This window comes from Astyanax mexicanus, chromosome 24 (assembly GCF_023375975.1).
Source record: "Astyanax mexicanus isolate ESR-SI-001 chromosome 24, AstMex3_surface, whole genome shotgun sequence".
In the NCBI taxonomy this organism is placed as follows: domain Eukaryota; kingdom Metazoa; phylum Chordata; class Actinopteri; order Characiformes; family Acestrorhamphidae; genus Astyanax; species Astyanax mexicanus.
In genome coordinates, this window is record NC_064431.1 from 23,468,485 (window position 1) to 23,495,113 (window position 26,629).

The 26,629-nt window shown below is 38.2% G+C and overlaps 1 protein-coding gene across 2 annotated transcripts in view; it reads left to right on the forward strand.

The window, feature by feature from the left end:
• Window positions 1-26,629, forward strand: part of cdh4 (cadherin 4, type 1, R-cadherin (retinal)) — a 317,295-nt gene that overhangs the window by 278,115 nt on the left and 12,551 nt on the right. For both annotated transcript variants that reach the window (XM_049471659.1, XM_049471660.1), the window contains 2 exons: window positions 16,835-17,020; window positions 17,656-17,909. In XM_049471659.1, coding sequence (XP_049327616.1) covers window positions 16,835-17,020; window positions 17,656-17,909 — 440 coding nt within the window. The remainder of the gene's footprint in view (window positions 1-16,834; window positions 17,021-17,655; window positions 17,910-26,629) is intronic.

The window sequence follows — 26,629 nt, forward strand, 5'->3', positions numbered from 1 at the left end:
CTGCTGCATATACGTCAAGATGCAGTGCATGAGGTGCCAAAAGTCATGGGACATTTGGGTAAATTGTAAATTGATTATGAGAATGGAATGGCCACACATGTACATGTAAGTTGTGAGGTGTTATCTTGTCAGTGAGGCTGAATACAGGTCAGTTTTCTTACGGCATGAAAATGATTAAAGTTCATACGAGGAACAAGTCCTCATAGTTGGTGACAGATGGATAGAACATTTCATTTTTCCAAGTTTGGAAGTGCGGGCATTTAACATTCCTCGATTCACAGTTTCACATGTGTATCAGAAATGCTTCCTAGAAGGAATTAAATACTATCAACTTGTTATAATCAGGCAGATCTTAGACATAGATGCAAATAAGGAGCTTTATTATAAAAAGGTGCAACACAAACAGTAGTCAGCATGTGCAGGGTTAATACTGGTACACAGGAGCCAACAGGAAATAACTTACCAAATGTGATAAACAAAAAAAAAGGTTTAAACACACGCAATCAAGGGCAGGCAAGAAATCAGAGTCAAGGTACATGGAAAAATAATAACACGGAATAAACGCATTGTAATGCAGGATTAACCAAAGCAATACTCAGCAAAGAGTGAGTCTTTTATACTGAACCCCAAGGTGTTCAGTACTCTGGTGATTGGTTTCCTGGAGGTGCCATGAGCTGAGTCATGTGATCGTGTGTGTGCTGTCGTGGTGAGGTGCATTCTGGGTAATGTAGTCCAGAGTGAAGATCACAGGTAGAGCTAGTGCAGGGGAGGCAGGTGTGTTTTCAGAGCTAGGCGTGAAAAAATGGCAAAAGTCCTGGGACAAGATAACTAGTTTGTGTCCCGTGACTTTTGGCATGTCAGTGTATGTACATGACCAATTCAAATCAAAATAATTTGAATAGTATTTGTCATATATGCTACATGGACAGAAGTATTGGGACACTATTTATTATTTTCTAAGAAGAGTTTTCCTGCTTTTATAGTAGCAAATGTCTCTACTGTCCAAGGAAATTTTCCAACAATATTTTGGAGCATTAAAGTCAGCATTCAGCAACAAGTAATTGCATTCAGCAACAGGAGCAGAGTGTATATACCCATATAACTCAAAGAGCACAGAAAGTAGAAAATGGGAATTGAAGTGAACAGGAGGTATAGAGTGTACAAGGGAGATTAGCATATGGTTGCAGCAGCCTAGTGTACAGTAAATCCAGTATGCAACATGTGCAATATGTAAGATATGTAGAATGCAAAGCTGCTCTGTGTTATAATCGAAACTTACAAGCTTTATGTCATTTTTATTTCTTACGGCTCTTTTCTCACAGTGAAGGTTTTTTTTTTTTTTTTTTTTGGTTGCTCAAATAAGCTGGAACCTTTTTTAAGCCTTTTCAGAAATGTAATTGAAAAGCTAATATAGTCCTCTCTGTGTGAGGAAAGCATAAACCAAGGATCCGACATCTTTTAAACTAAACTAAGGTCAAAGACGGGCGAATGTTATGGAGCTAATGAAAAGCGTTTTTAGTAAATGACTTCAAATAAGAGTAGTGCAGTGTCGGTGCTGTGAGCACTATTACGGGGTTTAAAGTGTTCACAAGGGCTTTGGGACCAAAATGTTTATGTTAGGGAAAATAAATTCTAGTTGTTTCATGGTTTTAAATCAATTAAGCATTTAGTTAATGATAGGAAGGGGCAGCTTCAGTAGACCTAGTAATGAGATAGATTTGCTATGGGAATTTTAAACCAATTAAAAAAAGGGTGGACCAAAATCCAGTCCAAGTTGCATGTGTTTGTTACATTGTAAATTAATAATTTATCCATGTTATTTTTGGTTTCACACTGTAGTTATTCTGTAGTTATTGTGCAAACTGAAGTCCTGTTGTCTACTGAAATCACCCATGTAGTCCCCTTATACTTCACATTGATTGGTTTGTACATTCCATGCATTCAGTAGGCTTAACAATGTCAAATCGACTAGTTGTATTTCCATGTGTTCCAGGTGCCAAATTCTGCCCCCTTTCTGATTCCTGACTTCACATTTATCATGCAGTAGATGGATCACAACAGATTTTAATTGGATTTCTTTTATTTTTGTTTCTAAATAAGGATTAATATACAGTTACAGTGCATACAGGAATCACCATGTAATGTAATGTAATGTAGTCTGAAATTCCAAGCCATCCACCCTGGCTTTCTTGAACTCTTTTGGTTGGACCAAATTTCGGTTCTTTGATCTGGACCATGTTCCATTCTACCTTTAACACTAGCTATTTAACCTCAAACTGGACCAATCAGTTAACCTCAAGTCTAGCAAACCGGACCAAACAAGGACGGTGTAAAAGCAACCAGACACTGAATCTCCAAAGACTCCAGTGTCTGTCCAAGGAAAACATTATTATGATAAAATGAAGAGGGCCCAGGATGGATCCCTGAGGTGTTCACCTTTATATGTGGCTAAAGCTGCAGCAGTCGGGCCCACTCTAGTGTCTCCCTGGCTTTGCTGTAACTGTCTCAAACTCTCTTCCAGTCTAGTTGGCTTGAGTCTAGTGCAGGAGTGTTTTAGAGTGTCGTCTGGTGCTGTGGTGCTGTGGTGTGGGTGTGTGTGTATGATTCTGTGAAGCGTGTTTTGTCTGTGTGTGACAGTAGCGGTGAGCAGGACAGAGCAGGGAGAGCACTTTGTGAGGATGAAAGCGGAAGTGTCTGGGCACTTCAGTGTCTTCAACACAGATACCAGCCAGTTGCACACATACACAGTCACACACACAAAAACACATAGATCAAGAAAAACAGAGGGTATTATTAAAATATAAAAATTATTATAGCTCTGCAATAGTTGGCATTTTATTAAGTTGATATAGTTTTTTTTTCTGCCAAATTTGAAGCAGTGTATATTGTTCAGGCTAATAGCACAAAACAGGCACGTGTTACCCCACTGCTCATTGAGCTGCACTGGCTACCATTTGCTGCTCACATTAAATCGAATGTAGCGCTGGGCGAGTTTCACCATTAATTTGATTAATTTGAATTACAGTTTTAATGCGGTTTTCAAAATGGAGTAATCGCAATTTTACACACAGACATTTTATCTTTTTAATCCAAAAAATCCGAAATATCTTGCCCTAGTTACCGGTGCCCCCCCACAGACCAACGCACGCGTATTTTCATTCCACTCAGTCCAAATTCCAGCCCTGTTCCAGCACTTTCAACACGAACACCCATATAAAGCATTTATTTAGCTAGAAATAAATCCTACTGCTTCTAAAAACTGCAGCGTCATCGTTTTCTGGTGAGGGTGCGTGACTAATGGTGGAAAACAATAATAATCTCTCCTTCAAAGTTTCTTCCGTGATGCGTTCAGTGCTTTATTTCTCAATTTTCAGTCACAAACCCGTGTTCTGTACCACAGTACCACAGCAATCACTCGACAACCACCAGATATACCATAGCAACCATCTGGGATATTGTGGCAACTGCCTCACTAACACCTGGCAAGAAAATAGCAACAACTAAACAACACCATAAAATATGGCATGAAATACCAATTCAAAGAGAATTATCATATCAGATCATGTTACACATTAGAGGTTTAATACTATACTGATATGTTGAACAATCGCTATATATTGTTTAGCAATACTGAATTGTTGCTCAAAAACACAGTATTGATTTTTTTTTATTTTTATGAAGATTGGTGTCAGAAGACTATAGTAAAATAGTGGGATGTTAAGGAAGAGTGTGTGGAGTAGGGTGGGGTAACAAAGGGTTGAAGAAAGTTACTGGTAGAATAGTGAGATGTTAAGGAGAGAATATAGAGTAATAAAAGAAGGTTGAGATTCTGGTGGAATAGTTGGGTGTTGAGGAGATGGGGTTCTCAATTCTGGTGGAATAGTGGGGTTTTAAAGAAAGGAGGAGTAATGAAGAGTTGAGGAGATGGAGTTCTCAATTCTGGTGGAATAATAAAGGGTTTTAAACAAAGGGGGGAGTAATGAAACATTGAGAAGATGGGGCTTTCAATTCTGGTAGAATAGTGGGGTTTTAAAGAAAGGGGGAAGAGTAATGAAGAGTTGAGGAGATGGGGTTCTCAATTCTGGTGGAACAATGGGGTTTAAAGAAAGGGGGAGGAGTAATGAAGAGTTGTGGAAATAGGGTTCTCAATTCTGTTAGAATAGTGGGGTTTTAAAGAAAGGGGGAGGAGTAATGAAGAGTTGAGTAGATGAGCTTCTCAATTCTGGTAGAATAGTGGGGTTTTAAAGAAAGGTGGAAGAGTAATGAAGAGTTGAGGAGATGGGGTTCTCAATTCTGGTGGAACAATGGGGTTTAAAGAAAGGGGGAGGAGTAATGAAGAGTTGTGGAAATAGGGTTCTCAATTCTGGTAGAATAGTGGGGTTTTAAAGAAAGGGGGAGGAGTAATGAAGAGTTGAGTAGATGAGCTTCTCAATTCTGGTGGAATAGTGGGGTTTTAAAGAAAGGGGGAGGAGTAATGAAGAGTTGAGGAGATGGGGTTCTCAATTCTGGTGGAATAGTCGGGTTTTAAAGAAAGGGGGAGGAGTAATGAAGAGTTGAGGAGATGGGGTTCTCAATTCTGGTGGAATAGTCGGGTTTTAAAGAAAGGGGGAGGAGTAATGAAGAGTTGAGGAGATGGGGTTCTCAATTCTGGTGGAATAGTGGGGTTTTAAAGAAAGGGGAGGAGTAATGAAAAGTTAAGGAGTTGGAGTTCTCAATTCTGGTGGAATAGTGGGGTTTTAAAGAAAGAGGGAGGAGTAATTAAGATTTGAGGAGGTGGGGTTCTCAATTCGGGTGGAATAGTGGGGTTTTGAAGAGAGGGGGGAAGTAATGAAGAGTTGAGGATATGTGGTTCTCAATTCTGGTGGAATAGTGGGGTTTTAAAGAAAGGGGGAGGAGTAATGAAGAGTTGAGGATATGTGGTTCTCAGTTCTGGTGGAATAGTGGGGTTTTAAAGAAAGGGGGAGGAGTAATGAAGAGTTGAGGATATGTGGTTCTCAATTCTGGTGGAACAGTGGGGTTTTAAAGAAAGGAGGAGGAGTAATGAAAAGTTGAGGAGATGGGGTTCTCAATTCTGGTGGAATAGTGGGGTTTTAAAGAAAGGGGGAGGAGTAATGAAGAGTTGAGTAGGTGAGGTTCTCAATTCTGGTGGAATAGTGGGGTTTTAAAGAAAGGGGGAGGAGTTATGAAGAGTTGAGGAGGTGAGGTTCTCAATTCTGGTGGAACAGTGGGGTTTTAAAGAAAGGAGGAGGAGTAATGAAAAGTTGAGGAGATGGGGTTCTCAATTCTGGTGGAATAGTGGGGTTTTAAAGAAAGGGGGAGGAGTAATGAAGAGTTGAGTAGGTGAGGTTCTCAATTCTGGTGGAATAGTGGGGTTTTAAAGAAAGGGGGAGGAGTAATGAAGAGTTGAGGAGGTGAGGTTCTCAATTCTGGTGGAACAGTGGGGTTTTAAAGAAAGGAGGAGGAGTAATGAAGAGTTGAGGAGGTGAGGTTCTTAATTCTGGTGGAATAGTGGGGTTTTAAAGAAAGAGGGAGGAGTAATGAAGATTTGAGGATATGTGGTTCTCAATTCTGGTGGAATAGTGGGGTTTTAAAGAAAGGGGGAGGAGTAATGAAGAGTTGAGGATATGTGGTTCTCAGTTCTGGTGGAATAGTGAGGTTTTAAAGAAAGAGGCAGGAGTAATGAAGCATTGAGGAGATGGGGTTCTCAATTCTGGTGGAATAGTGGGGTGTTGAGGAGATTGGGGTCTTTCAAAGCTCCTTAAAAGTGACCAGCAGGCAATAAATGAATAAATCCACTGAATTTAATTATAGATGTGATGGAAGATCAGTACTTAGATCAGTATTTTTACTTTGAGATGCTTGATAAATAAGACTCAAGGTTCAGGATTAGGCTGCTGTTTTCAAATTGGTTGTCTCAGGGATACTTGTGCTGATACCATTGCTAAAATAATTATTATTATTTGATGATGTTCTTCATATTTCACAGTTTTGAATTAGTAAGAGAAGGGAAAGAAATTGACTAATGCTCTTTTAATGAAGACCAATTAGCATGGTTCATTCATCAGCAGAATACTAATTTACCCTCACCACCTTCTGTTCATTCTAACGGCGTTTGGATTGTCACAACATCACCTTCTGTTTTTGTAATAAAAATACAAAACTGCAATATTACTGAAAGCTCCACTGAAAGGTCAGCAGTTACTACAGCAACTACATATTCTCTCTTTTAGACAAGCATACAGCATTATATAAACTAATTAAAACTGAAGAACTCTACCCTCTCTCAGTGTAAATGCTCTGTATGTGTTTCTTCTCTTCTCTCTCTCTTTCTCAATGTCTCTCGCTCCCTTCTCCTCTCTCTCTCTCTCTTTCATATGGGGAGATTGAGTACTGTGGAAATGATCAGTGAGTATTTGCATATGACAGCACAAGACTGAACATCTTTCCGTGGGAGACGCAGACGAACGTGAGCTGGCTAATTACGGCAGATTTCTGGAGGCGATGAAACCGAGCAGATATATTGGTTCCGATTTTAAAAACACCAGTATGTTTTATTCATTTCAGACAGGAAAAGAGCTGCTTCTTAGCTGTGGAAAAATACAGACACTATATACCACTTGTCACATCTTGTTATATGCAACAACAGTAAATACAATAATGATATGATGATCATGAGGAGAAGGAGGAGAAGGTGATTCATAATCTTCCATATGTATGTTTGTGCACATTGGCAGTATTGAGATTCTGCTGGTATATTCAGCTTTGTTAGAAATGGCAAATTAGTATAATCCCATATGTAAGTTTGAAACCTGGACTTAAACCAAAATGCGTGAAAGTGTAAAAATTGAGTGCATTTATTCTCCAAGTTAGACTTAAAGTTGAGTTGAGAGGAACTCTTTGGCAGTGTAGAATTTCTGTGTTTATTCCAAGATATTGAGGAGAGTAACTCTCTTTGAGTTGATTCACACAGCAAAGAGGTAAAACAGCTCAGTTAAACAGCTCAGAGTTGATTTTCACTCTCAAAGTGTCATTTTTACAGATTCAGATTTAAATGGTGTTCAGTGTTAAATATTTCAGGGTTAACCCAAATGTTCAGCATCATGTATTTACATAATGGGCGTGTTTAATCCTACCTTACCATACCATAAGTGTGAATCTTGTCCACCAGTGCTACCTTCTATTAGGCAAGCAATTGAAAACCAAATAGAAGGTAGCTTTGGTGGACAAGATTCACACTGATGGTATGGTAAGGTAGTATATATATATATATATATATATATATATATATATATATATATATATATATATATATATATATATACATATATATATATAACACACATTACATAATGGCTGTTTGTCTGACTGATGTGTTGTAGACTATGAGAGCTAGTTTCCATAATCTGTACTGTAAAGATTGACAAGGTTGTAAAGCATAGTCTTTTCTTGTAGCTTTTTACTGTTTTTTTTTTTTTGCTTCCAAGATTAATAAGATCTGTAGACCTGGCTCCACTAACTCTCATTACTACATTTCCCATAATTTCTGGCCTCAAGATCCACCTTTAAATATAGCAAATATCCTCATTCAGTTTGCCAACGATTTTGCTGGCAATGCACTAGCGTACACTCAGTGAGTTGGAAATTGTTATAGTGATCACTAACGGTGCTTTTTGTTGTAATTTTTTGTCCTAAATGTTTCAGGGTTTTAAAATATTACAATGCATTTGTAATAATATTAGTTTAATAACATTTTTTTTTGCATTAATTTACAATTAGCACTGTGAAGCAGTTTATGGTAAAATTAACACCAACTAAAAGCTGTATTTTACTCTAAATAGGGTTTTAGTATTTTAACTTCCACAACAGTACAGGTTTAACTCCTGAACAGAGTTTAAAAAAAACAACTCCCAGAAAAGAGTTACTTTAACTCTGTCATAAGGTGTATTTGATATACTTTTAAAATGAGTTGATATTAACTCTTAGGGAGTTTATTCCAAAAAACTTGCAGTGCTTGTAATCAGCTCCTGTGTGTTTATCAGTCACTTTCTGTGTTAGTTGACCAGCATTACATGTATTTCACTCACCTAAAGCATTACTTTCCTCAGCTCTTTAAGTGATTAAGATTTATCTACTCCGTTCATTATTAAATGAGGATGATGAGGATTTATAACATTCATATGTATGTTCTTGCACATTTGAAGTCATAAGATTCTACTAGTATATTCAGCTTTTCTTTTAAAAATGGCACAAATTTAGTATAATTTCATATAGCAGTGAAGTTTTTTACTGGTGTTTGGTAGAGGTGTACATTTAAAAAAGGTTGTGTCTTAAAAACACAAGTTTTATTTTTTATTATTAAGACAAACAAACAAAAAAATCAATTGCCTTTTTGGTTAGGACATTAGGACAAGGGTTAAAATATATATTTGATTTTTCATCAAAGAATTCAGTGTATTCAGAATTTCAGCAATGGCTTCATGTGTGCATCAGCCAATCAGTCTGTAGAACTGAAGCTGTGCATATCTGCAGTGTGTGACTGCAGAAGAAAAAGAGTGTGTCTATAAAACACTCGATATTTTTTGAAGCCTGTTTTCTGTTGGTTAATAAAAAACTGGATTTTCAACCAAGCATCAGCAAACACAAGCAGAATCGACGTATGCTAATGAAGTCCGACTTAACAGTAACTCTATATTCAGTGGGCTGTAACATATTGCTGATTTCATCTTGTAAGACATTGACAAATGCCACCCGATCAATACTTTGTAACCAGTTTCTGTACAATGGGTGCTTTGACATTAGCGATGAAGCATTACGCTCATACTAATGTAGCTCTGCTGTGTGTTTGTGTTTGCAGATTTAATATCAGGAGAGCTTTATCAGTTATATTATCCAGAATTTTCTCATTTATGAAATGATTCTGACACTGTTACTGTTTCATATAAATATATATATATATATGATCAGTAATTAGCTTGAATCAGCGCTGTAGAACATTATTAACACATGGTTCTTTAATTCTTATTTTGATTATGGTTTCTTTTTTCACTGTCATGACTGTCTCATATAAAAATAATGATCAGATATTCATATTTAATTAGCACTGAATTATGGACTAGACCTTGACGTTTAATTCACATGGGTTAAAAATTACATAGACTGACTTGTATTCTTCCTGAAAGAAGGAAATATGGAGGAGCAGTGGAGGAGGTAGAAAGATTGGAAGAGAGAGAGAACGAGAGAGATGATGGAATAGTGATGTGACATGCTGCTTGCTTGCTTCCTTGGCTGTGATTGGTGGTTTTCAGTCCAGGGAAATTGAATGTGATTACTATCAGCAGTGAGAACGGAGAACGAACAATGCTCTCTCACTGTGTGTGTGTGTGTGTGTGTGTGTATGTGTGTCTCCCTAAACACATTTACTGTATGTTTTATGCATTATACAGTATACTGTATGTGTGTTATATGACATAAAATACACATTGTGGACACCCTTTCTAATAAACACATAGCTACTTTAAATTGCACCCATTGCTGACAGCCATGCAAACACACATCTGGTTTACTTCATGTATTGAAACTCTGCACTAAAAAAAAAAATGGCTTAACTCAGTCAGGTTATCATTTTGAATTTACTAGGTTAATTTGTAAATAAGCTTATTCAACTTTGATTTTAATCAGTTAAGTTTAACAGTATAATGAACTCCACACTGTTTTTTTTTAGTATTGTGGGCTTAAGGAATTTAGTTTAGTAAAATAAATATATACATCGGTATTCTCAACATATTTAGGTTATTTAAAAAAACGAAAAACACCAAATCAGACAGTATAATATTGTGACAACTAGGAACACAGAATAAAGGTAACTTCCTCTTACAGCCTACAACACTGAGGCCTAGAAATCAACACATACATTATACATGCCTAGGATGAGGACGCTTTGGGCAGCTGACAACACAAAGATGGTAAGTATGGGAGAGGCCACACCCAAAATGCAAATATGTGGTGCCTATGGGAAAGCTGTATGAACCAACACTGATAAAAGAGCATTGTCATGTGTAATATTCTAAAGGTTGATTAAAATCACATTTTTCATTGGCTCAACAAGCATTTTTAAGTTTTTAGGTTGAAGTTAGTCAGTTCACTCAATTTGATAATATTAGTTCTTCTAACTAAAACACAAAATCATTTTTTAGAGTGTGCCAATAGAATAGAACTCAGAGCAGATGAACTATGAAACCATTGGCACCATGCCTAATGTCATGAGTTATTAAACCCTCCAGCATTGAGCTGTGTGTGTGTGTAGGTGTATTTGCCCAATAAAATGTGTTTTTTGTTGTCAGATCACCAAAATCAAGATTTTTTTGCAAAAATTAAAACACTGTTTTGTGTTCCACTTCAGCAACACTATTTTAAAAGTGAAGCATGGTGGTGGCAGCATCATATTGTAGGGATATTTTTCCTTTAAGACATTGATTCCAAACAGAACCCAAAGCAATACAGGATTAGCCTAACTGAATGACGAACACGTTTGTATTGCACAAAACATAAGTAATAATAATATTCATTATATTCTGTGTAACAACATACATAATTACAGCACCATTATGGAAGAACTGTCAGTTTTTGCTCTTAGACGTCCCCTATGGTTGTAAAGTGTAATTTGTCCTATTACAGGACATGCATTTCAAGCTGAGAGATACTGAGAAATACCTGGCAGTGAAAGAAGCATGGAAACAGAGGTTGCAAAGCAATACATGAGATATGCAGCTTTACACAGCTTCACCAGAGTTAAATAGTGCAGTTAGCAAAGATACAGAAAGTGGAGCATTACTTTATTCTCTTGAGGTTGTTTTATGCTGAAAATGTGACAAAATGCTGATATAACCTTAAAACCTTACTATGCAGCTATTTTAGTAGTCTTTATTTCTGTACATTTTAGTCCTGGAGATACAGTATATGTACAGTATATGAACAGATTAACATACATAACATTGTCTAAATTCCTTAAAAACAAAACACTTACAGTATGTTATTGATAGTTATTTACAACATTTGCTACTCGGCAGGTCATAATGCGTCTCCCTCTCTTCAGCAGCAGATCAGTCAGTAGTTCGTTTTCAATCTACAAATCATCCGTGCTACAGCTGTGTGCGCCCTTTCCCTCTCTAATCTCAGCTCATGTAAAGAAAAGAGCATTGCAGCCTGTGTGTGTGTGTGTGTGTGGGGTGGTTTGGGGTTGTGCTTATCAGGAAGTGCACCTGGTCTGTTCAGACAGCATGCAGCACCATGGACAGCGTACAGTCCTCTGATGGGCTCATCATTAAGGCCCAGTCAGCATCACATCTCCCCTTCGTCTCTCTCTCTCTCTCTCTTTCTCTCTGTCTCTTTCTCATGTCAGCACTCTCTCTCTCTTTTATTCTCTTCTGCTTTTATTCTCTTTTTTCATCTCTGCCTTCTTCATCATTGACAAATAAGCCCTAAAAAAGTTCTTTCCTCCCTTTTTTTATCATGTTTGTTCCTCTGAAGTGAAAATGGGGTGTTTTGGTCTTTCGCTGGCTCTGCTTCACGAACAAGCAAGTGTGCACGTTGTTGTGTTGTCTGTTCAGCAAGGTTGATAATTGGATTTATTTAAAGCAATATTATTAGCACAAACGTCCATCTCCAATTACTGTTGTTAATATATGCAAATCACAGCGGGATCACTAATTCAAATGCTCATGGTTTGTGAGAGCGTGAAGATACCTTTGATGTCCTCGTGACGAACCTTCAATGGGAATGCTTGAGATTACTCAGAGGACGCGAGCATCATTTCTCTAGATGTTTCTTTTTGTGTAGGGATCCCTGGTTGGACTGCATGACATTCCACCCTGAATTCCATGTTTTTAATCAACTTTATCACTGGTGGTTTATGAAAGCTTCAGATGTTTTGAGTGTATTGCGGGTGGATAAGGGATACTGTAAGCTGAAAAAAAGTGTGAATTAGTGTTCAGCAGTACTAAAAAAAATTCTGTATTCAGGACCTTCACTGCTGGTAATTGAGGGTTTGCATTGTCTTGTTGAAAAAAGCATGCTTGTCTCTGGAAGAGTCGACAGTATATGTTATTCTAAGACCTTATATACAACCCTAAATCTTAGTGTTTCTTAAATACTCCAAACAATCTCTATCAGAATCAGGTCGTGCATGACTGCATGAAGGCCAGTACACTTCCTGCCCTAAAATCTCAATATACTGTTCTACTGGTCTGTATTAATGCCGCATTACAAAAGTGTTCTGACGCAACCCCAATGGCAGACCCTGGCCTTTGGACTTGTAACTGAGAACAGTCTGGATGGTCCATTTCTTTTAACAAAGCTCTAGAATACTAATTGATTTTTTTACTGTGATGGTCAAACACAGATGCCTTTATGCCCAGATAAGTTGACGCCACTTCTGCATATGCACTACTTTTTGTACAGTACAGTTTTAGGTGGCATTGGTGAATGTAACTCTGTATTGTAGAGCTTGACAAAGATTCGGCAAAGAAATACATTACAAATGTTTCTTTTGTAAGATATTTACAAATTGGTTCTGTTAGCTGTTGTTGAATGATGGTTCTTGATGCAGTTTTGTCTAAGGGACCAGACATCACGAGTGTTTATCTTATGCTTGTGCCCTTGTTTTCCCTTCCGATTTTTCTTTAAATAACAGTTTTAAAACATTTTCTTACAAATTGGTTGCAAACTAGTGGTCTTCTGCCAAGCTTTACTTCTCAAAGACTTTCAAAGCTTTTTGTGAATACTGCTTTTGTTCCCTATCATGATCACCTGTTTAAAATCGCTATTATTAATTTTGTACTTCATTACCAGCCCTAAATTACCCCATCCCACCTTTTTTTTTTACAGAGAAATGCTGTGACCCAATCATCCATGCCTAACAATTCAGCACTAGTTAGAGTCTTGCAGCCAAAAATTTGAATTCTGGTTTGAGGAAAATGAATGTCCTTCTGATCTCTCAAAACGTCTCTGAGTTAGAAGATAATAACTGTTATTAAAAAGAGCTCAGCCAAGACTACATCTGAATAAACATGTCCTGATTAAATTCTGTTCGTTTATTGCTAAAAGCGTTCTGTCTGCTACAGCCTGCTGCAGAAATACATAAATACTGATATTCAGACTTGGAGATACGTTTCAAAGCATCGTTTCTAAAAGCTCCAAAATATAATCGGAACAGTTCTTCCCTCAGTCTGTTTTGTGTTCATTCAGCACACTTAAGAATGCAAAAATACTATTTCTGATTCCTCTAATCCATTCCACACACAATTCCCTCTTTTCTTATCTTTCCTCTGGGGAACACTAGTGGTTTTTAATAACTGAGACAGATATTTTCAGAAAAAAATAGATTTTTCCTAGATCTGCCACAACTTTAAATTCTTTCTGTTACTGTCTGAGTCACTGAAGATATTGTATTTTATGGCTGTGTCTACTGAAATGTGTGTGAAATATTAGTGTATCTTTCTATTTGGACACCTGCTCATTCATCGTTTCCTCTGAAATCAAGGTTATTAAAAGAGTGTATCCTGGTTCTGTTGAAGTAACTGTCTCTCAAATCCATGGAAGGCTTTTTACTAGATTTTGAAGCATTGCTGTATTTATTCAGTTGTATTCAGTGACAAGAGCTGAATACAGTGAATTAGTGAGGTCAGGGTTTTGAATAATCATCACCCAACCTCAAAAGTATTGAATGGAGCACCGTCATTATTATCTGCTTTATTCTGTGAACTACAGACAACATTTCTCCCAAACATTTCTTCAAATAGAAATATTGTCATTTAGAGCATTTATTTGCAAAAAAAAATGAGAAATGGCTGGAATACCAAAAAATATGCAGAGCTTTCAGACCTCAAATAATGCAAAGAAAATAAGTTCATTTTCATAAAGTTTTAAGAGTTCAGAAATCAATATTTGGTGGCATAATCCTGGGTTATAATCACAGTTTTCATGCATCTTGGCATGTTCTCCTCCACCAGTCTTACACAGTGCTTTTGGATAGCTTCATGCCACTCCTGGAGCAAAAATGAAAGCAGTTCAGCTTGGTTTGATGGCTTGTGATCATCCATCTTCCTCTTGATTATATTCCAGAGGTTTTCAATTTGGTAAAATCAGAGAAACTCATCATTTTAAGTGGTCTATTTTTTCCAGAGCTGTATACAGTTGTGGTCAAAAGTTTACATACACTTGTAAAAAAACATAATGTTATGGCTGTCTTGAGTTTTCAATAAGTTCTACAACTCTTATTTTTCTGTGATAGAGTGATCGGAACACATACATGTTTGTCACAAAAAACAGTCATAAAATTTGGTTCTTTCATAAATTTATTATGGGTCTGCTGAAAATGTCACCAAATCTGCTGGGTCAAAAATATACATACAGCAACATTAGTATTTGGTTACATGTCCCTTGGCCATTTTCACGGCAACTAGGCGCTTTTGGTAGCCATCCACAAGCTCCTGGCAAGCTTCAGGTCGAATGTTTGACCACTCTTCTTGACAGAATTGGTGCAGTTCAGCTAAATGTGATGGTTTTCTTGCATGAACCCGTTTCTTTAGCACTGTCCACATGTTCTCAATGGGGTTTAAGTCAGGACTTTGGGAAGGCCATTCTAAAACCTTAATTCTAGCCTGGTTTAGCCATTCCTTTACCACTTTTGATGTGTGTTTTGGGTCATTGTCTTGTTGGAACACCCAACTGCGCCCAAGACCCAACCTTCGGGCTGATGGTTTTAAGTTTTCCTGCAGAATTTGGAGGTAATCCTCCTTCTTCATTATCCCATTTACTTTCTGCAAAGAACCAGTTCCACTGGCAGCAAAACATCCCCAGAGCATAATACTACCACCACCATGCTTGACAGTAGGCATGGTGTTCCTGGGATTAAAGGCCTCACCTTTTCTCCTCCAAACATATTGCTGGGTGTTGTGGCCAAACAGCTCAATTTTTGTTTCGTCTGACCAGAGAACTTTCCTCCAGAAGGTTTTATCTTTGTCCATGTGATCAGCAGCAAACTTCAGCCGAGTCTTAAGGTGCCTTTTCTGGAGCAAGGGCTTCTTTCTTGCACGGCAGCCTCTCAGTCCATGGCGATGTAAAACACGCTTGACTGTGGAGACTGACACCTGTGTTCCATCAGCTTCCAAATCCTTGCAGACCTGCTTCTTGGTGATTCTTGGTTGACTCTTGACCATCCTGACCAATCTCCTCTCGGCAGCATGTGATAGCTTGCGTTTTCTTCCTGATCGTGGCAGTGACACAACTGTTCCATGCACTTTATACTTGCGTATAATTGTCTGCACAGTTGCTCTTGGGACCTGTAGCTGCTTTGAAATGGCTCCAAGTGACTTCCCTGACTTGTTCAAGTCAATAATTCGCTTTTTCAGATCCACACTGAGTTCCTTTGACTTTCCCATTGTAGCTTTTGTAGCTGAGTCTAATCACTGGGTCAAATGAGCCCTATTTAAATGGGCTCATGAGAAGTCAACAGCTGTAGTCAATCAGAATCACTTACAAGAAGTGAAGAGGCCATGACATGAAGCTAATTTGATTGACACGACTCGCTACATCACCAAAATTGACAAATTTTGTTGCTGTATGTATATTTTTGACCCAGCAGATTTGGTGACATTTTCAGCAGACCCATAATAAATTTATGAAAGAACCAAATTTTATGACTGTTTTTTTGTGACAAACATGTATGTGTTCCGATCACTCTATCACAGAAAAATAAGAGTTGTAGAACTTATTGAAAACTCAAGACAGCCATAACATTATGTTTTTTTAAGTGTATGTAAACTTTTGACCACAACTGTATGTATATATGAACATACTTGAAATGGTTCCATTAGAAGTAAAATTCAGTCTTTCAGTCTAATCCTGGCACACATATAATTTGTCCTTAAGTAGCAGCATTAGATATATTAGTATAAAACAACCAGTCAGACAATGAGAAGTCGAGGAAGAGTGTGTGTGTGTGTGTGTGTTCTTTTAACAATGCTATAGGGAGTGCTTGGCTGCAGTCTTGGCTCATGGAGCTATTACAGTAAACAGCATCTGGCAGACACACATGGTAAACTCCTCAAGCTTCGGAAAAGTCCTCCAGATCACTGAGGCCTCATTAGATAGCCTACATAAGCACCTAAAGCTCTGAATGCTGACAGTGGACTCAGTGACTTACTGTGAACATATCTGTTTTTTTTTACTTTTTTTTGTGTACATTTTTGATGCACTGCAAATAACTGGAGTTTGTGTTTATATGTTTGTGTCAGATCAATCAAAACAATATAGTAGTGCATCTCAAATAATTTGAATGTCATTGGAAAGTTACATTATTTCAGTAATTCACTTCAAAATGTGAAACTCATATATAATACAGACGTTTTTCACACAGAGATATCTATTGTAAGTGTTTATTTATTTTATTGTTGATGATTATGTCCTACAGCCAATGAAAACCCAAACATCAGTATCTCAGAAAATTTGAATATTATATATAAGACCAATTGGTATTGTTGGCAGTGTGGGCAGTGTGCCAACTCCTGCTAAAAAAATAAGTTCTGGAAAAAATGAAGGTAAAGGTAAAATTAATAACAACAACAACAGTAATTCCCAACATGAAATCTCTTTAATAAAAGTAAACCTGAGATCCTCCTTTTTTAGTTCTTCACTTTTAAATAAATGCATTTCTTTGTAGCCATTTAATAAATTTCAGTGACTTGATCTTGGGTTCATCTTAGATGGATATTCATTGATGGATAGATGGATATTCATATTGATATTCATTGTGTTTCTCTCTTTTTCTCAATCTCAGTTCCTGGGGGAGGTTCCTGAGAATGCGGTGGGAGTGATCGTGGCTAATCTGACAGTGCGGGACAGAGACCAGCCTCACACACCCAACTGGAACGCTGTGTACAGGATAGTGGGCGGAGACTCCATGGGTCACTTTACTATTCGCACTGATGAGGTCACCAATGACGGCAGGGTTACTGTGGTCAAGGTGTGTGAACTCATCTGAAGGGTCACTAAACTGCAGTAAGGTTGTGTTCAGACTACAGGCAAAACAGATTTGTTTCTCTAAAAAATTTGATCTGTCGAGGAGACTGTCTACACTGTTATTTGCAAGTGATCAGATCGGATTTGCCTGTCTGGACATCACAAACTTATCTGCATGGGATGCTGTGGTTTAGAGGTCGGCATCAGGAACCAATGTTTGGTGCGATTCTTAGACCCACGCTTTTTTTTTATCACTCTGAATTTGATGAGATCGTGTATGATGGCTGTCCAGACTATAAAAAAAATATTTAGGTACAATTAAGATATGGACAGGCAGTCTGAACACAGCCTTAATTACTTCTGCTTTCAGTGCTTTAACCAAAAGCATTTTCATTATTTGGGGTTCTCATTATTTTCTATGTATTACATCATCATACTAAATTATAGTTCTCACACTATTAAAAGTACTTTTTCTGTTTATTTTTTCTTTGAGAAGCATAATTAGAAAAATCTTACACTCCAGTATTTGGAGCTGTGTTCTCTCTGAACATGTTGTGTTTCTGTGTTTCTTTGTTGCACTCACTCCCTGTATGTTTATACTGTATATGTATGTATGTGTGTGTATATTTGTTTTTTCAGCCAGTGGACTATGAGAGAAATGGAGCATTCATGTTGACGGTGGTGGTCTCCAACCAAGCCCATCTTTCCAGCGGCATCCCGTCGTCTCTCTCCTCCACTGCGGGGGTCACCATCTCTGTTCTGGACGTGAACGAAGCCCCCGTCTTTCCCTCCAACCCCAAAATGATTCGCTTTGAGGAGGGGGTTCCTGCAGACACCACCCTCACTATATTCGCCGCCCTGGATCCAGATCGCTTCATCCAGCAGACTGTCAGGTACAGAGCACCATTCTTCTGTGTGTATGTCTCTAATCCTACACAGATGGGAATAAATGTATTAAGAGCTTAAGGGTACTTTTGTTTTGCACAGACTCTCATATACTATATGGACAAAAGTATTGAGACACCACTAAATCATTGAATTTAAATTTGTTTAATTCAGTCTCATATGTCTATAAGAAAATCAAGCACCAGGCCAAAGGCAAACACTAGTGAAATAATAGGTGATTATAAAGAGCTTTCTAAACTCTAGCGTGGCACTGTTATAGGATGGCTCTGCTGCAACAAGTCAGCTTGTGAAATTTCTTCCCTCATATATATTTCACATATCAACTGTGCATGGTTACAGTGAATTACAGAGGACCAGGGTGCAGAAAAGTGCCAAAGTTTCACATGGATTGCTTAAGGGTGCTAGAACTTCCAAAATGGGTGATAGAACTAAAATTGGTGTTAAATGAAGTCCTCTATCCTCCCAACTACTTCTAAAGTATTTTTTGGGTTCAATTAACCTTATTATAAAACATAGAACATTATAGCAGACTCAATAGTACAAACACACAGTGTACAGGAAAGTAGGTATAAGATTAGGGATGCATTGAAATGAAAAAGAAAAATTTATTATTTCTCCAAAGGCAGAATACTGAACACATAAGTGGACCACTTTTTTCAATAAAGACTTGCTGTATTTGTCATGTGTTTCAAAGAAGAACTATTACAAACTACAATTTAAAAACATTTACTGAACATTTGTATCATACTAGCACTCTAACCAACAAAACATAATACTGTGTTTCAATGCAGTGTTACTGTAGCTGCACACGTTTGGTACATCCAAATATAAGATAAATCTTCCTAGCTATATGCCGTATTTTTCGTACTATTATGTATGAATTTTACCAGTTACAATGTACAGAGGCATAAGGATGAGTTTTCAGTGAAGTTTCTCCAGCACTAAGGCTGGGTGCAGCAGCATTAGCATTAGCCACTAACTGCAGCGCTAACTCTTTCGTTTTTCATAGTCGCGTATATTGGACTGTAGTCTGTGTATTTGCCGTGTTAAAACAAGCTACGTGGGACAAACTGCTAGTTGATAGCGCCCAAAATTACTGGAACACTTAGGGTTCCTTAGTCTAGTGCTGCCAGACGGCATTTACCTCCTGCTAGCGCTGGGGTTAGCCGCTAAGGCTAACGCTGCTGCACCCAGCCTTAGTGCTGGAAAAACTTCATTGAAAACTCACCCTTAGACATACTGGAAATTTAAGCTTACTGTCAATAAACGGAAGGGCTTTACTCACCCAAATAAACAGGTTTCAGGCGAGAAACTTGTGTAGATTATCATCCAGCGCTCGTTTGACTTGAAAGATTTTTTTTTTTTCATGTTTAGTTTAGCTTACAGTTTAGTTTATTTAGGCATTGATAGTGTGCCTTATAATCCAATGCACTTTATTGTCCGAAAAATACAGTAATCATTCTTTGTCATTTAAAATGTAATAAATATTTAAAATATTTAAAATTATTTATATAGAATAATTAAACCAGTATTGTAAATTGAATAGTGGCTTTAATGCATCATTACATTACATATCATTTAATTGTATAATTTCCTTATATTCTGACTGGTGCAAGTGTCAGTACAGACCCCCTGCAGTAAAGGTTAGTCATAGTCTATATCCACTGCAGGAAGGGCGAGTTCTTAAAGAGCACTTGAGACATTTTACTAAATATTCCAGCATCCACGCTGCTGCGCGGTGCGTCACCGGGTCTTTGTGCGAGTGCTGCCGGGTGCAGTTCGTGACTGGAGTAGAGCGGGACTGTCGTAACCCCGCCTTGACCTCTCAGACTGACAGACAGAAGTGCAGAGCCACGACAGATTGCTGCTCCACCTCAGGCTCCACTGAAGTGTGAGAGCAGCATGGGCAGCAATCAGCACACACACACACATACACACCCACGCCTAGTTTGTGGAAAGGCGGGGTGAGGTGCTCTAAGCCTTTTCACAGCAGTCAGACAGAACAAATCTGTAAGTCAATTCAGACTGAGTTCCATCTGTCAGCCCAATCAAAGCCCAGACTCTGGCAGCCCTGTTGCAGAGAGTTCTGGGGCAGGTTGCTCCAGCTGTGGGTCGTTTTTTAACACAGTTTAGCTGTAATATAATGTTAATTAATGCTTCAGTTCACTTTCCGTTCAATATTGTGGTATTTATTGTTTTCATTGCAGCATTTTGATCAGTTGAAATTGAAGGTGTTGTGTTTAGAGAAGAGCTTACCTTTATAATTACATCAATTATATACATATTAAAACCACTATGTGCTTGGTTTTCTGTATGTATATATGTGCACAACGCAGATGCTTTTCCACTGCAGGTCCAATCACTTTTTTTTGCATGATTAGGATAAATTAAATAAACAAAAGCTTTATAACATTCCTGAGCTCTTTTCTGAGCTGTTTGATGTGGTGCAGTGTACAAGAAATAAGTTTTTTTTTTTATTACAATTTTTTTTTCCATTTTTGCATTTTGCAAGCATTATATCATCAGATTTGTGTTACAAGATGCAAAAAATGACAAATCTGAAAATCAAAAAAGATTCACCTTTACAATTTTTTTACAATTTAATTCTGTTTGCCAAAGGCTAAAATGAAAAACGTATTAATCGAAAAATGGATGAAAACACATTTCTTCTTCACTCTACTGAATAAGGAAATATAATACTGATTTAGTTTTACACCCAATATTCTATTTTTGAATTTAGCCTGATACAGTCCGAAAATGAAACTGCTAAACGTTACACTGACCCTCTAGCACCTTAGAAAGGCTTTTGCAAATATACACATTTACAATTCAAATAAAACAAAATTAAAACCAAAGAAATAAAGTGCATAAAAACCATTGAACTCTTAACAAAACAGAAGTATTAATAAAATATGATATTAAGCTAATTTTATCTTATTTTAGTTATTTTAAAATTGAATTACAATACAAATAAATAGCAAAATCCAGAGGTCAATCATATAGGCACAAGAAAAAGAAATGTCTTAAACCCCCGTTTAAACATTTTAAGATTTGGAGCACATCTAAGACTTTCTGGTAACCTGATCCAGTTATCCACAGTCATTACAGCTAAATGTTTAGTTTGAACTCTGGGCTCGACTAGCTTACTTTAATCTGTGGATCTGAGAGATCTGCTGGGTTTATATTCTCTAAACAGATCTTCTGAGATGTATTCTGGGTCGATACATTCAGTGATTTGTAGACTAGGAGCAGAATCAGCCATAACATTAACATAAACCTCTTTCTACCCTCGTCCTTCTTTCGATCAGCTCCACTAAGCAATAAGCACAGAGCACTTTGTAGAGCTATAGTTACAGACTGTGGTCCTGTATCTGTTTCTCTGAATACTTTATTATTGTACTCCAGGTATTATTTGGGTGGTGGATCGTTCTCTGCACTGCAGTGGAACTGGCACCGTGGTGATGTGTTAGTGTACCGTATTTTACGGACTATAAGGACTATAAGTCAAACATTTGTTTAACTTATTAACAATAACTCAACATTGTTATGTTGTAAGACATAAAATACAAAACAATACTTACTTTTTTAGTTAATTAATTTCCAAAAATCCATTAAATTCTTCATCTTCAGTGTCTGAGTTTAAATGTTGGGCGATTTCTGCATCAAGCATGCCCAAAGCCCAGATAGTGGTGTCGCCATGTTTTCCTGATGTAATCAATGTCACACAGCACAAATGTGAGGTCATTTTACACTACTTGGAGCCGCTGGATCCTGTAGGCACAGTGCAGAAATGTTAGGCAGCACCATGTACCACACAAATCATACCAGAAATCATATCGAATTATAAGGCACACTGTCGATTTTTGAGAAAATGTAAATGTAATTTTAAGTGTCCGTGTATTCAAGTCTAAGAAATAGAGTATGTGGATCAGGCAAACAGCAGTGCTGCTGGGGTTTTTAAACACTAAATTCACCTTATTAGACACCCCCACCTAGCTATTAATTAACAATTAATTAAGATGTGTTAAAAGATGTAAAGTCAGAGACAGAAGCTCACAGTGGCTGAACAGTTTGTTGGTATTAGTCATCCTCTAGTCCTTCATCACTGATCACAGGATGCGTCCAACATGACGTTGCCCGCAAGACACTTCTGTGTGGTAGACTATTCTCAGTTCAGAAGGTCTAAGTCGATGGCTGGTTGTAGTACTTTTTGATTGGACTGGTGCCATATCCAGGGGGTATTCCATGCTTGTGTCCAGTGATAAATCTAAGCTCCGGACCCTACGACCCTGACCAGGAAAAAGCAGATAAGAAAATGAATCGATGGAGAATTGAAAAAATAATACATATAAAAAGAACACTATAATGGTCAAAAGCACACTGATACACTGAGCTGTAATAATACACTGATAAGTTTCATATGCATCAGAGCCTTCTGCACTGATGCATAAACATAATTTGACCTTGAACATCTCTGCGGTCGGCTATGAACCTCAGAATATCGATCATAAAAATGAATTCTTCTATGCCTTCATTTCGTCCTCCCTGTGGACCTCCTTCTTCCTCTATTAAGTTACTTGTAAATACTTTAGAACTTGTCTAGATGTATTTGGTCAGTCCTTGTATCTGTCTCTCCTCGTTACACAGACCAGAGGAATTGAACAGTTTAAGTATATTAATGATCCTTTCAAATGTGACCTATATTATGCAAGTCTGGTCACTGTGGAATGCAGGGTGGCCTGCAAAGGGATAACAGTACTGGGCTAATTTTAAAATGATTTGCACTCATTTATGAGACTTTTCTCTCTGTTTATTCCCAGCTTGGAAAGTTGAGCTTTCTTACTTGAGCATAATGTGAGGCAGTGTTTATTTGCACACTGAGGATTTCACCTCCTTTCATATTCCCCTTCCTTTCATTTCCCTTTTTATAGTTTCTATATTCTGCTTTTTTGTGAGGGACTTTAAGTAGTCTACATTTTATAAAGATACTTTTACTTGTCGAAAATTGTAAGCATGTGAGCTGTGATGCTGTTATATGAACTAAACTGTAGGTACTTGAATCCAGAGGACAAACCCAAAGTAAACTGTCGAGCTGCATAGTATAGAGAAGTGCAAGAGGTTATATATGTGGGGTGGTTGCTGAGGTGTAAGGCTAAGGGGGTTGGTGCAAGGTTTCTGTTGTGTTGCTTAACAAGTGATTAACAACTGTTTGCCATGGTGCTGCTAAGTGGTTGCTTGGTGGTTGCTTTTGTATCCCCAGTGGTTGGGAGGGTTCTGCTATGTGGTTGCTGTGGTTTTGCTGATTGTTTCCTAGATGATTCCTATGGAGTTGCTGAGTGGTTGCTATTGTGTTTCTAGAAGTTGCTGCTATGAGATTTCTAAGTGGTTACCCTGGTGTTGCTAAGAAGTTACTGTGGTACCCCAAAATAATGGCATGATATTGAGGAGGACAAAGTAATAGTGATTTCCAGGTGGTTTCTTTGGTGTTGGTATTGGTTGTCTACTACAGTTTTGCTAGGTGGTTATTACTACAAACTATGTGTTCCATTTTGGTTGGTGGGTGGCTGCTGTGGTGTAGCTATGTGGTTCCTAGGTGATGTTTATAGATAGCTACTAAATGTTTACTATGGTATAGCTATGTGGTTGCTTTGTCTTTGCCAAGTGTATATTCTATATGTATGCTTTGTATGCATTTCAATTTAGTTTCTATGGTGTTTTGAGATGGATGCTATGGTGTTGTTAAGTGCTCGCAATTGTTTTTAAGTTTGCTAAGTCTGTTTTTGTGTCTGCTGCATGGTATAAAGAAGTATGTAAGGTGGTGTTTCTCCACTTTATTGTGTTTTCTGGACCTCAGAACCAACCTTACATCCATCTAATAACAAAGAAGAAATGTACTTTTCTCAAGTTCCCTATTTGCAACATGCAACAAACCCAACAGTACCCACTGTTCGTATCAGATGACATTCTGGAAAGTATATTAAAATACTGAACTGCACTGACGAGCCACAGTTCAGAGGAAATGATCCTTTCTGACAACAAACCTGCTGACCTCCTGTCTTCTCCAGATGAGCGCAGAATCAATTCTGGGTGTGGACAAGCTTTCAAGCCAAGCGTGAAAACAGCACAAAATTTTCCACTAAGCTCACTTAACCTCTCTCCATTACCGCGGCCCATCACTGCATTCAGTCGCCCACCCTCTGTCCCCTGGATCATACCCTCCAACCGACTCCTCTCTACACATCTCACATTTAGGGGCTGTACTGCATTTCTGGAAAAAAACATACAAAGTTCCTTGAGTCATGAATAGGATCAAGTAGTCCATAACCTAACCTTCTTCATGTACTTCATACAAGTGAGCAGTAGAATCGCTGTAGTTTCCTGCTTCCTTTAGACTTTTAAATACTTCAGGACTCACAGAATTGCAGAACCTAGCTTTGATATTCTTGAACCATGCCAGGAAGCACCTCACAGCTAGGAGGAAACCGCACTCGTGTTCTGATGTCTTGCCCTCAGCTTTGACTTCTGGCCTAAATCAAACAAGAAGATAAATCCTCCAAAAACTAGCAGCGGTCCGGTAAAGGGCTCATTCCTCTGCTTTCTCAAATGCTAAGGGTTTCAAGTCACACTCTGTACACAGTCTTAAGGGACAAGCAGTCATTCTACTGTGCCACTGTAAGCCTTTGTGGTATCAGAGCGACAGTTTGAGCTACTGTGTGCTTTTTGAAATCTCCTCTAAGACTTCAAATCTGTTGTTTCTTGCAGCCAAAGTTTGACAAGGCAGGGAAACTTCAAAGCAGTAGCCATTAGATTTAGTAAGCCAGGAGATGAAGAACAAGCTTTTCTGTCTGCTTCTTGTGAGGGGTGGTGATTAATAAGATGGCACATAAAGCTTAAGATTTGGCCTCACTTTTATATTTAATACCAAGTTTAACATTTAAAAGACAAATGCTGACAATAACAAATGGCCGTGAGATTCTTTGGACTTTTTCTTTTTAAGTATGAAGGCTGCACCATGTTATATGCTATTCTGTTTGCTGGTGTGGACCCAGTTGTCTGGTTACAGTTTCTTTTTTCATTAGCTTTCATTAGTTTCTGAATCAGGACAGGAAGTGCCAGCATCTCATTATATTTTTGCAACACTTTTTGTCTTCGGATGTGTCCAAATTTACATCCCCACTATTATACAGAGTTAAACAGTTAGCATGTTAACTTCTGAACCAGAGTTTATTAAGTATATACAGCAATGAACCACATTGCTGCCACAGTGTTAGCTGTCATCCCACATCATAACATGGCAACTACAGGACTCATCCCACATCATTACCTCAGGGTTAACATGGCAACTACAGGACTCATCCCACATCATTACCTCGAGGTTTACATGGCAACTACAGGACTCATCCCACATCACTACCAGCCTTTTAACATCGGTATCAAGGTACATTAGCACTCATCCAACGTGGCTACTGGCTTCCCAACATCACTAATATGTTATTAGCACACTGGCTATGGACATTCTCCCACAGTAATAGCAAGCCAACTAGGGACCCCAACCCAAATTGCTACTGTAGTGTAAGCACGCTGTCTACCGGCCTCGTCCAACATTGCAACTGCACCGTTAGCATTACCGGCTACCCAATCAGCATATTCATGCTTCATTAAGCCCCTCCCTCTGTAGCTTTAAGTAGTTCATGCTCAGTGCTCAGAACTGTATATAGCCCAGCAGTAGAAAAGAGGCTTCTCTCCCCAGAATTAGAGAGATTGATAAGTACCACCAGATACCAAGATCTGAGGGTCAAACCCCACTCAAATGCAGTATCTTTCAGACCTGAAAGTGTCCAGATCCTCTGATCTCCTGATCTGGAGACTCTGGAGGCTCATTCTAGACTTCTAACCAGAACTCCAGTACTGCAAATCAAAAAGAGGGGATGGAATATCCAGGGTGTTTATGAAATGAATAGATCATGCTGGAACCTCAGAGAAAGAGGAGCACTAAACTTCATATTTTGAGTTAAGGAAGCAAAGTAGATCCCCAGATACTGGCTTTTCATTTCACCCCAACTTTTTCCTTCACTTGGATGCTCTCATGTACCCTCAGTAGAGCCCCTCTGCCTCCTGCCAGGCACTGCTACGTTGCAGTGACTGATCAACAACCCATACAGAAACAAGAACAAGCAACCTCACAGAGGCATGACGCTTCCCACAATGCTACCAGGCCTCAGGACTGTAAAATATTTCCATTATTTTATGTGGTTTGTTGTGAAGAATGACAGCGATAAGTCTAAGTTTAACTTCTAACCTCTTCTAACCTTAAAATTTACTGTTGGGAACATGCCCACATTTTTATATCAGTCCAACACGTTAAGTTAATATGTGGTAAAGCAGCTCTCTACTTAATCTACTATGCAGCAAGCCCTGAAAACTTTATTTGGGCAAAATTCTGCATGCTCTCAGAATTTTTTTTTGTTGTTCAGACTGAGCTTAATAATTTTTCAGGTTGGCTTAAATGTCAACCAAAAATTCACCCTCCCTTTTTCATCCTGAAAAACCACACAAGAAGCAGTCACTGCAAAATAATCCCTGCTCTACAGCATAGACCAGAACTGCTTACTTGCTCTTGCATTCACTTAAGGCTTTTTAGGCATATACTGTAGGCAAGGTATGTCTAAATGTTTGTGGACACACCTTCTTTTGAAAGGCTCTCATA